General features: G+C 37.4%; 1 protein-coding gene across 1 annotated transcript in view; it reads right to left on the reverse strand.

Moving 5' to 3' along the window:
• LOC120538614 (solute carrier organic anion transporter family member 1C1-like) overlaps positions 1 to 3,781 on the reverse strand; it is a 53,642-nt gene extending 49,861 nt beyond the window's left edge. The window contains exons 1-2 of the mRNA XM_039767999.1: positions 3,651 to 3,781; positions 2,501 to 2,661 (exon numbers count right to left, since the gene is read on the reverse strand). Of these exons, the coding sequence (XP_039623933.1) occupies positions 2,501 to 2,602 (102 nt within the window). The 5' untranslated portion in view covers positions 2,603 to 2,661; positions 3,651 to 3,781. The remainder of the gene's footprint in view (positions 1 to 2,500; positions 2,662 to 3,650) is intronic.
• Between the last annotated feature and the right edge of the window lie 9,337 nt (positions 3,782 to 13,118).

Here is a 13,118-nt window from a genome sequence, read left to right on the forward strand (position 1 = left end):
AAACAGCACACAGGAGTCGCCTCACTGATGAGCACCTGCAATCCATCCTGAGAATCTCCACAACACAGAACCTCACACCAAACAGAAACGAACCTGTGGCCAAAAAAAGATGCCAGGCGTCCAGCTCTAAAATGACATATGAGCAAAGACAACTGAATGATTTGATTTGTTATTGCTGAAAGGAACACATTTTATTTATATTTCCAGGTTTTGTTATGCAGCATGTTCATATTTGAATTTGTATAATTTTGACAGGATATATTTTTATGGAGAGCAAAATCTTTTGGGATATTTAAAATCTAAGTTTATTTTTTATATAAAATTACATAAGAGTAAAGAAATTTGAATGTTTGTTCTTTTAACGTTTACTTTATTTCTAACTTGTATAATTTAGACAGGATATATTTTTATGGAGAGCAAAATATTATAAGTTGTTTAAGGTTTGAGTTGATTTATTCACGAATAATATTCCTGTCTGTTTTTACCATTCCTACCAAAGATATTTCTTAAAATAAAAATTCCTTCTATTTAAAATTTAAATAGAACTTGAACAAATACGATAGTTCATGATATCCACGCAGACTTGCACGTAAGAGCGGAGTCATCCGTTTTAACAAGCAGCGTATTGCACTAATACGAAATAGCTGTGTGTGTATATATGTAGATATGTATGTATATGTATATATATGTTTATATATGTGTGTATATATGTAGATATATATATGTATGTATATATGTGTGCGTGTATATATATATATATATATATATATATATATATATATATATATATATGACAACAACACTCATCACTCAGAACAGTGACAAAACAATGACATTGACAATCATGTTACGTTATTTTCAAAATGTTTCCTTTTCTTTTCATTGCTTCTTTAACACACTACTTCTCCGCTGCGAAGCGCGGGTATTTTGCTAGTATATATATATATATATATATACAGGGTAGCCCACGAAAAAGTAGCCCGCCTTCCTGCCAGAGTGGCGCGCCGATTGACTACCCTCATCACGAAAGCTGTTTAGACGTAGTGCAAACGTGTGAGTATGAGCTGAGTGACATGTATTCCATTCCACAAAGAATCATTTTCAGCACTTTCTGTAAAGAGTGAGTAAAGATTTTTGCATTTCAAGTTTCTTTCTTTATGGAAGGGCACCTTTTTTCGCCAGGGAGGCGGGCTACTTTTTTGTGGGCCACCCTGTATATATATATATATATACTGTATATATATATGTTTAACGCAGTAGTACAATGGTGCAGTCATTAGTAAGCTGACTCATAGACATAGAAGACTGGGTTCATATCCCAGCCAAGGCAGGCAGAAAAATTGGAAATAAACAGATAACAAATTTCAGTAAAAGATAAAATACATCATTAATATTCCAATATTATATCCCAATAGGTATATACAGTACAATAAAAAGATGATGATACATCAGAAGTCAGGGGAGGACAGTGAACGTGAAGTGTCACAAATTATGAACACAACAAACATGAGAGAAACGGTGGGTAAAAGTCTCCACTCAAGCTAGACAGATGGATGGATTAATAGTACTTTATTTGTCCGAACTGAGAAATTTAGTACTGTGTGACTGTTGTGGTCTTTTGACTGTTTTCATAATAAATCTAAAAATAAGACTCTTATTGAGAAGTTTAGACTGGCAGCAAAGGGAACATTTCCTAAACACTGAGCCAACTGGTAGATCTTCATTCTTATATATAAGATAGTTACTAATCAAAGTCAACAAAGGGAAACAGCTAACTGAAGTGAAATTATTTAGACAGCCCTAATTCATATTCTTATATCAATTAAATTCTAAAAATAGGTATTTTCTCAGACCACCCAGTATTCCATATTTTGTCTGTGTAAAGAATTTTGCCAAGGAGCAAATGTGCTTTAAGTGAGTGGCACATACAGTACAGTGAAGCACAGACTTGTCAAAATTTAAAGTAACAGTAGCAGAGCATAATGCTGGAAGTTCAAATGCAAATAAATGAAACGATTATTTAAAAAAAAAAAAAATGTTCTAACAAATGAAAAGCAACACATAGTGGAAAATGATAGTCAAAAGCTACAAGGCCCTAGAAATGGCCATTAGAGGATCTAGGACACAGCTGGGCAGATTAGAAGCCATAAAGATGAATGTGAACTCCAAACAGACAATAAGTAGGCCTGAGGTTCAAACAGTCTTCTGCAACTGTGGGGAGGCAGCTCTTACTACTGGGTCAACATGCGATAATATTAATAATAATGATAATAATACCACCATTGGTTTTATTGATTTGATAAGTAGACTAAATGGGCATTAATGATAATTAATCTAATCCTTATTATATGCATTACTGTTGATGCTATGACTTAGTTAACACCTTTTACCAGAAAATGGCACATCAATAAACACATTGTGGTTCAAAAAGCTTGGAGGTTCAGCATTTTCTCTTTGCTCCATGCACACTGAATGGCTGTAATATGTAACATATTCCTACCTTCAAGCTGGAGGTGCAGCATTTTTGTGTTGCCTCCTCTTTTGAATTTTTAACATGATTATCCATTTGGAAAAGAGGCTCAGGTTTTGTGTCCACAGTCATTCTGAATAGGTTTCTTCTTAGTAACACAAGCTTATATCTGTCTCTGTGGTGGGATGGTTCTGTAGTATGAAAGGAAACATTTTTTAATTCGGGAGTGGTGTATTATTAAACTTTAAACCACCAGGTTAAAGAAGATAGACTTTTACTTTGTTTAAATTTTGGTGCTGTTAACAAACTAGCTTATGCATCTGTTGTTCATGAGATGTGGAGCAAATACTGTACATACAGTAGCATACACTCAGTAAATTACATGCATTTGCTTTTGTTCTTTTACAAAAAAATATACTCTGCAATAAAAATTCTAAACCATATTATGCCTGCATTACATACATACTGCATATGTATTATTTTATGTGATACCCACAAAATATCTACTATTCGGTCATTAGAACTTTGCTGGCTGCTTCAGTGTGATTCTAGGAAAGAGCATTTACTAAATGAAAAATGTTGAAGCTAAACCAAATTAAATTAAACTAACCACTGTTCTGCAAGAACTATTCATAAAATATTATAGCACTGTGGATTCATGCAACAGTTAGTCCATCTTATTTTGTGATTGAGTATACTCTTTAAGGGTCTTTAAACCCTTGAGTAGTGACTTGTACTTAACTCCATAGTCAAGAGAAAACAAACAAATCAGCCACATACAGAAGAGAAAACTGGTTAATATCAGGGTCATCACTTTCTATGCTATGTACACTTAACATTGTAATCCTTTAAGAATGAACAATGGTCAGTGTTTTCAGCAGAGATTTGGTATCTTTTGATGAAAGTTTATGCTTAAATAGTACAACTGCAGTAGAATAGAATAGAATTTCCCTCTGATCACTCAAAGAAACTTAGCACAGCCAAACAAAAATAGTAGTACTTGAATAAACTACATATCAAATATGAATCAGATTGTTCACTGGGAAGTGCCGTCACTGCATGTAACGTAGGGTCAGGTTCAAATTTTGGCAGGAGTACCTTCTATGAGAAGTCTGTGGAAACTTCGATTTCATCTACAATTTTAAGATATTATTTATGAAAGCTTTAAAATCAAATTTACCTTTGATGACTTGAACCTCATTTGCTGTAACAATGTAGTGGAGGCAAGTGTTCAGTGATATGACTCCAGTTTTTTCACATTAGCCCTCACCACAACAGGCTCAAACACAAAAGAGGGATTTTTGGATTGTTTGCTTACCTTTTAACCTGCTGAGAATCAGTCAACAAGAAATATCCAGCCTCCAGCCTTTTGTACACACAACATGCTGACGCACACACTTGCACATACTTAAAAATACATTGTGTGTTGAAATCAGAAGTGATATTGATTAACATATAATAAAATCTAAAACTAATCTAAAGCTTGGAGTTTTAAAAACGTTACTATGAAGTAATAAATAGAGCATAAAGTAGGGTATACAAGGAAGATTTAGAACAGGATTTGTTTTTCATTGCAAGCCTGGGTGTAAAATCATGAATTTCTGCCAATTGCTGATTTTTCTTTGCTTCTATGAATGTCACTGGTCAAATGGAAAAGCGTTCATTAGCCAGTCAGCAATTCCACACTTTTTCATACTGTTGTCATAGCCTGGATGCCAGAGTTACCCAGCAGTACACAAAACATTGGCATTCATTTATTAGGAGTGATTGAGACACCGAGGTTGCTTGAGAAGCATGTAAAGATTTTGATCCAAAGTGATGTTAATTTAGTGCATTTCCAATATGTATGGCATAATGATGCTGGAGCTAAAAGGCAATGCTAACAGGTTGAGTGTTGCTCTGGGTACATTGTAGACAATTTTAAATGAGATAAATGTAGTTGATGAAAGACATTTAGTTCAGTTATGGAATGCTTGGTGTAAATAGCTCTAGATTATATTCTGTGAATGGCTGAGTTCAATTCCTTTTCTGAAATGTTGATTGAATGGTCTCCTTCCTCCAATTTCCTAGGATCTTTGAAGGGTATATTCTTTGAAATGATTTTATATATTATTGAAAAGCTTACTCTTCATCAAGACTAACCAGTATGGCCTCTGGGATTGATATTGGTGCTAGATGTGGAAAGTTGGACAGGTTTCTTTTAACAAAAGTTCTAATTTGCATAAAGGAAAAGAAGTGTGTAGTCGGAAAATTAAATTTTGGAACATAATTATCCATATGACAGAAGATACCTAAGTGTCTTAATCTCTAGCCATTTCCATATGTTATACACTGAGTAGGTTCGAGAAGGTTGAAAAAGATGATCATCGTGCGTAGGAGTATCAGTTGAGAGCTCATTTGCCTTTAAGTGCGTCCTACATTGGTTCCACATTTTAAGTAATTGGTGGACAACTTGGACACTGGTGAACTGACATCAGTTAGTATTTAGTAGGGCACAAAGCAGGGCGTACAAGGAAGAATTACAACAGGACTTGTTTCCATTGCAAGTCAGGATGGCTTAAATTAATTAATTTCTGCCAATTTCTGACTTTTATTTGCTACTCTGAACATTACTGCTCGATAGGAATAGCAAATATTAGCAAATCAGCTATTCCACAATTTTTCAAACCTTAGTCTAAGCTGGGATGCCAGGGAGAATGGGAGATGATTTTGGCAAAAGTGCATATAAAGAGCTTCTCTTTCGCTGTTTGTAGTTTGGACATGGCAATAGATGGGTTTTCAGTGGATAACCCAAAAACATAATAGCACAGTTCATTGAAAATGCATTAATTCTTATTGAAATAATTAGCCAAGTGAACATTGTTACTTAGGACTGGTTTTCAAATGTTTGTGTGGCCTATCGACTGCTCACATGTGTAAAGCTCTCTCAGTGCCTGCGTACAGTGTTGTTTTCAGCTAGTCCATGAAGGTGCAAATGTCATAAACATGTCAAAGCTGATTCGTGCCTGGGCACTAGCAGCTTATTTCCTCACAAGTTAGCTTTTCTGTTACAGTGAAGGGAGGAACTTATAAAAGCTAAAAATTAACAAAAGTTCTTATTTTCATGCTTACAAAACACCAACAGCCAAAAATTCACATGCTGATACAAACATATATTCACTGGCTTTACAGTAGCAATGGTATTAATTCTGTGGTATAGCAGCCTGGTAATTTATTCTAGCTATTTTAAAATTTTTCATACATGTTTTTTCTTTCTCATATATGAAGTGTAAGGAAAGTATTGTAATTGTCCAAAAATTCGGCCTCGTTATTTTGATGAATCACGTTTTAGACCTTCTCGAGTCCTAAAATATAATTTATCATTCAATTACGTGGGTGTGTGTCTGTGTGTTTATGTGTATGTAAACACAATAACGTGAGTATGCTTTCACTTAGGTCAACCAAATTTTGCATACAAGTATTAGGTACAAAACATAGATTCGTATCAACTTTTGAGCTATTTCTGCTAACTGGAAGTGGTACTTTTTTATTCATGCAGCTGTAGAGTCCTATTTATTCAGCTTTACTTTTATAATAATTGTTGAATATATCATTAATTTGATTTGTTCTTGATGGTTCTTTAATGTACATAATATAAAAATATAATCACTGTCTTGTGGTTTACAACTCAAATATTCGTCCCCATATCTGAGTATAAGAGAAAGTCTAGGGGAGACCACTGCCGATTTATTCCATTATTAACATTTTTCTGGCATTGTGTACAGAATAAGGTGCTGTTTTATATATGGGTTATTGCCATGGTTGCTGCCATTTTGTGGTATTTTAGTACATCCATTAGTAAAACAAAATTTTTTTTACTAAAATAAATACATTAGTGCTCTAGTGCTCTAGTACTCTGATTTGAAAACTTTTTTACACCAACTCTTGTTCCTGGTTTGTACTCTTTTTCTGGTGTTTTTGTTTTGGTTCAATTTCCCGATTGTTCATTTATTGCATATCCTCTTACATATTAGTTTGACTGGTGGTTTTTCTTTAGCGCTTAAAATAAAAATGACATTTTTCAATGCCTGTTTCTTTACCAGTGTTCATAACAGCTATGAGATTACAAGCTGTATTATTCGTTTTTACAGCAGCAAAGTAGAAATACTTCATTACAGTATATGATTATGTTTTTTGAAAATGTCTACTTTACATGAGTATACAATTTTCTGTCTACTTTTACTTCACTACATTTGCAAATTCAAATGACAGCCTTTACACCGATATATTTTGTTTAACACATTCACCACTGCAACATTAAACCAGAAAACAAATAAGTTACACAAATATGCACAATGTTTTGCTTTGTCAATTTACCTAAAATATGGACTTTCCTGCTACAGGATCAACTGCTTTAGTAAAATATGTGCATTCTGTGTAATGGGGACATATGTTGAGTGCTCAGCACAAGAAGACACAACTTGTTCTAATAGATGAGGCTCTTGGGGAGATCCCAACTTCATTGTGTCTTGTCTGGTGTCTAATATGAAGACTCAGTAATTCCAAGTCCACGTCGCTGTAGCCTACAGAATGGGGCAGGGGCGGATGATGGTGACACACAATCCTAGTTTCAGTTACTTCCACAGCTGATGCCACTGTGTTCAGACATTGTCCTCAGAACAGCCTGCTAAATGAGGTTGCTTAGCTTCACTCACCTTGTCATCTGCTTTCCTCACATGTCTTCTCACATTATACTGGGTATTGCTGCTCCAAAGCAGATCATGAATTACTTAGAATAGCCCAAGAAAAACAGAAATTCCTTTGAATGTGAAACTAGAAGCAATAAAGCCTATAGTCAGTAAAGCACTTTATTGATCATTATTAGGGTTTGTTTTAGTGAATAATATTTTTGTTAAACTAATTCTGTCAATTTTCATGTAGTTCAGTGTTATCTCTACAAATAAGGAGGCATTTTTGGGATCAGGGTCCACTTAAACATGTTTTCCATTTAAATTAATTGTAATTTGCCCCTGATGCTCAGGAAGGGGGGCATTATAACACATCCAACAGCAGCTGCCCAAAAGCCCTGGGTGACAGTTACAATCATTGGTGAAATGGCCAGGTGCTGAATGTAGTGACAAATACTGTTTCCTCGGCCATCGTAGCCAGCAAGTATCATCACTCTGTAACAGAAACATCATCTTTGTGAGGGCAGGTGAACAGCCCCATTTAGAGTCCAAATCACAAGTAGGTCTACTTCACTCCGCTCAAGACAGGCAGCTAATGGTAGACCTAGGTAAACAACTTAAATTCCCAGCATCCATTGCAATGACACTGCAATGACCAGACATAGCTGTACTATCAGAAGCCATGAAACATCTAGTAATCATAGAACTCATTGTGCCTTGGGAAGATCATATGGAAGAGTCACACAAGAGTTAAGTATGCAAAGTACAAGGACCTTCTGGAGCAGTGTCAGAGACAAGGATGGCGAGTTCATTGCCTACCAGTGGAAGTGGGTCAGCCGCTCACTCTGTAGTGCCTTCACTCTGCTAGGCATGACAGGGGTTGAAAAAAAGGCAGCAATCAGTGTCATCACAGAAAGCATAAAAAAAGCCTTAAGATAGTTCTGGATGGTTCTCATTCCAGAAGAAATGTTCATACAGTCAGCTAGTCACACATTTCACCTCTCATGTGACTTTGGGTGTTTAAGGCTATGTATTCTGCACTTCAGAAACATCTTTCCACACTAATACAGATACATTTGAAAATACTTCTTTTAATTCATTTTAGCCTTCCGTCCACAATAAAACAGTATTTCAACCATCAAAACAAATCATTTCAAAAAACACTCTCCAAAGTGTGTATATCAAAAATGCTGTGCCTTTCAAAGGAGTGTAGGTGGGAATAACTGAGATTTTCAAAAATGCTGACATCTAATTTTCTTGTGATCCAACTTCAGTTTGTTCTGATAATTCATGCTGTGATCTCATCTTTACTGCAGGGATACTCATTCCCAAACTTCTTTGTATCACCTGATGGATACTGTTATCTGATGGGTCACTCAAGCATTTTGCTGTATTTAGTTTTGGCCGGACTCCCGGTCAATTTTTTCCAATGTTTTGGAAAACTTATTCTCATTTGTAACCTTTAAAAGCAGTTGTATTTCATCATCTGTTCAGACAAACAAAGTCCATTTTTTCCTGGTTATTTAGGCATTTCGATATGCTTAGAGTTTGTTCAGCAAACAAATTATGTGCTTCACTGATAAAGTGTGCTTGCCCCATAAGAAAGATTTACCAATTTTAGTGTGGATGTCATTTCTAGAAAACAATCCGAAAACACTAATGTGGACGAACAACTATTTCAACAAATAGGATGGTTTCAAAGGTATACGTGTTAGTTATGGAGTCTGGATTTATTGCTCTGTTCTTAGATCTAGATTTTGGTTGTTAAGTAAATCATATAGAAAATAACACATAAAGGACTAAGTCTTTCATTATCTTGTATTATATAAGTTTCCGGTAGTGATTTAACTGAGGTCAACTTCTGTGATGGGTTCACACCCCATCCAGGTGTTGTTCTTACCTTGCTCCCTATGCTTGCTGGGGAAGACATCAGCTTCTGCATGACCCTGCCCTGGACAAGCAGGTTAAGAAAATGGATGTTAAACTTGATGAATTATATTGTAATGCAGGTGCAAACTTGCTTTGCACTATGAACTAAATTGCAAAGTATATGTCTTTTACTTTTCTGTCTAATCCAGTGCTTCCCAGGTCATGGGGACCCCCTGTGGCTGCAGGTTTTTTTTCCAACCAGCTTCTGTTTTTAATTGGACTCCTGGGCTAATTAAGTGATGTGTTTTGGGAACAATATAGAAATTAGAAAACTAAGTTTGATAAAAAAAAATAATAAATTACCAAGCAGTTAAATGGGAATAATGCAATTTTGTCTTTCTAACAATATTTTCAACTTGATGATGATTCTTTTTGGGTATTCTAATTGTTTAATTAATCCTTTGTTTTCTAATTAGTGGGTCTAATGCTAAAGTAGTTGCAGCCTTTGATTATTCAGTGTTGTTTGCCAGCATGTCTGCTCTGCTCGTTTTTAATTGTCATTAATAAGATACAACGAAGGGGAAAAACTGCACAGAGAAAGGGCAAAATATATTGATATCAACAAAACAGAGTTAAGCATTTAAATCTATAGCAAAAGCAGAAATATTTCTAAATGTCTTAAAAAGTTAAGCAGGTTTCATTTCGAAATTTTACACGTAATGGTCATAACATTCGATAACGGGCGACAACATCCGCCATATCGAACTTTCTTATTTATGGCCCCATCTTCACGAAATTTGGTATGATGCCACTGTCAGCCGCCATATTGAACTTTCCAACGTCACTAATTCTACAACTTCCTGTGTAGGTAGAAGGCTGAAATTTGGCAGGCTCATTCCTTACAGCTTACTTACAAAAGTTAAGCAGGTTTCATTTCAAAACTCTACACATAACGGTAATAACGGTTGACAAAGTTTGCCATGTTGAACTTTCTCATTTATAGCCCCATCTTCACGAAATTTGGTAGGTGGCTTCCCTGCACTAACCAAAACCAATGTACATACTTGTTTCGGTGGTATGACGCCACTGTCAGCCGCCATATTGAACTTTCCAACATCACTAATTCTACAACTTCCCGTGTAGGTAGAAGGCTGAAATTTGGTACTTATTTCGGTGGTATGATGCCACTGTCGGCCACCATATTGAACTTTTACTTATGGGCCCATCTTCAAGAAATTTGGTACGCGGGTTCCCAACACTAACTGAATCCTACTTACGTACATATATTTGTCCATAACCTGCAGCTCGGTCACCGTGTGAGGTGGCGTTGGGTCCCCCATTCCAACGCCTCCCACGTTGTTGGCTGCCTGCCTATATAAGGCAGTCCGTCGCTCCAGTCTCTACATTCCCTTCCTTGCTTCGCCACGGGATTTACGTCTCCCTGCTGATAACTACAGCCTTTTATTTAATCCAAGGCTTCTCCGCTGTTTTATTGTTCATTTATTACGATTATAGTTATTGTGTAGGTATTTTAGACTTACTTTACATTGTTCAGGTACCCATTTCCTTTATCATTCCAACCGTACCCCATTAACATGTCTATCGAGGTGATCACCATCGATCAAAGAACTTACCGAGTGGTTTCCATGCCCGGAGATGGCACCTACCTTTTCCATTCTCTTTGTTACATTTTGCACGGCCATATCAGGCTCACTCTTGATATCCGGAAGAAAAAATGCTTAAGCCCTTCACCTATGCATCTGCATGTGAGTTGATGGCTGCCACTGAATTGTTTGGTTGTCGCTTTCAAGTGTACCGAAATGGCCAAATATTTTTCACCTTTCGACAACCGCCAGTGCCTCTTAAACATCTTAGATTGACAGGTGACAATTTCAGGAGTGGACACTTTGATGTTTATGAATGTTTAAACTCTCAAAAGCTGGATGTGAAGTTATCGATGAAACCGGTTGTATACTTACAACACTTGACAGATGCCGAATGTCTCTTCAACACAAGTCCTTCAAATACTGTCGTAATTGAAACAAACCATGAAACTCAAACCGATTATGACAGCAGCAATCCAAGCTGTGAGATTTGAAACAAGATTACTGTTCACATGGCCAACTGTACATTGCATGCTCAAGAGTAAGCTCAGCGCACAGCTTGGTCATATTACAACCGGAGGGCCAAACTCACAATGTGGTATACAAAGAGATCCTTAACAAATAATTATTGGTATATTTTCCCTTAGTTTAAAAAGGTTTAATTTTCTTCTTAATAAAATTTTAAGGCAGTACTTCGCCGCTGCGAAGCACTGGTATTTTGCTAGTATATATTGTGGCATCCGGTTGGGGGTGGAGCCCAGCCGGGACGCCCAGGTGGACAGGAGGAGGGCTTGTACCTCCTCCAGACTGCAAGGGTCGACCGCCCTGGTTGTATTGGGGGCCACGGGTAGAGGGCTTGGAAGCCCAACCCTGTAGGGGCCCGTGGCCACCGCCAGGAGGCGCCCCGGTGCCTGAGGGAACCTGGAGCCCAACACTTCCACCACACCAGGAAGTGCTGGGGGTAAGAAGACAGGGGACACCCGGAGGGCTTCGGGCGCAGCGGCACTTCCGCCACACTGGGGCGTGTCTGCGGAGGAATGCCGGGAAGCAGCTGGAGCCCATCCGGTTCCTATATAAGGGGACGCCTCCCTTCATTCAGTAGCAGAAGTCGGGTGGAAGAAGGACGGCGCTGGAGAGAGGACTGGAGGCGGCCATAAATTGTGAGGCCTGGACTTTGGGGGATTGTTGCTGGTGGCACTGGGACGTGCACTGACGTAAATATTGTAAATATTGTGTAAATAAACGTGTGTTGGGTACAACTACGATGTCCGTCTGTCTGTGTCCAGGCCACGTTACACAATATATATATGTATGTATGTGTGTATATATATATATATATATATATATATATATATATATATATATATATATATATATATATATACAGTGGTGTGAAAAACTATTTGCCCCTTCCTGATTTCTTATTCTTTTGCATGTTTGTCACACAAAATGTTTCTGATCATCAAACACATTTAACCATTAGTCAAATATAACACAAGTAAACACAAAATGCAGTTTTTAAATGATGGTTTTTATTATTTAGGGTAATAGAAAATAAATCCAAACGTACATGGCCCTGTGTGAAAAAGTAATTGCCCCCTTGTTAAAAATAACCTAACTGTGGTGTATCACACCTGAGTTCAATTTCCGTAGCCACCCCCAGGCCTGATTACTACCACACCTGTTTCAATCAAGAAATCACTTAAATAGGAGCTGCCTGACACAGAGAAGTAGACCAAAAGCACCTCAAAAGCTAGACATCATGCCAAGATCCAAAGAAATTCAGGAACAAATGAGAACAGAAGTAATTGAGATCTTTCAGTCTGGTAAAGGTTATAAAGCCATTTCTAAAGCTTTGGGACTCCAGCGAACCACAGTGAGAGCCATTATCTACAAATGGCAAAAACAAGGAACAGTGGTGAACCTTCCCAGGAGTGGCCGGCCGACCAAAATTACCCCAAGAGCGATGAGACGACTCATCCGAGAGGTCACAAAAGACCCCAGGACAACGTCTAAAGAACTGCAGGCCTCACTTGCCTCAATTAAGGTCAGTGTTCACGACTCCACCATAAGAAAGAGACTGGGCAAAAACGGTCTGCATGGCAGATTTCTAAGACGCAAACCACTGTTAAGCAAAAAGAACATTAGGGCTTGTCTCAATTTTGCTAAGAAACATCTCAATGATTGCCAAGACTTTTGGGAAAATACCTTGTGGACTGATGAGACAAAAGTTGAACTTTTTGGAAGGCAAATGTCCCGTAAAATGTGGCGTAAAAGGAACACAGCATTTCAGAAAAAGAACATCATACCAACAGTAAAATATGGTGGTGGTAGTGTGATGGTCTGGGGTTGTTTTGCTGCTTCAGGACCTGGAAGGCTTGCTGTGATAGATGGAACCATGAATTCTACTGTCTACAAAAAATCCTGAAGGAGAATGTCCGGCCATCTGTTCGTCAACTCAAGCTGAAGCGATCTTGGGTGCTGCAACAGGACAATGACCCAAAACAC

This window comes from Polypterus senegalus, chromosome 11, assembly GCF_016835505.1.
Source record: "Polypterus senegalus isolate Bchr_013 chromosome 11, ASM1683550v1, whole genome shotgun sequence".
NCBI classification, from domain to species: domain Eukaryota; kingdom Metazoa; phylum Chordata; class Cladistia; order Polypteriformes; family Polypteridae; genus Polypterus; species Polypterus senegalus.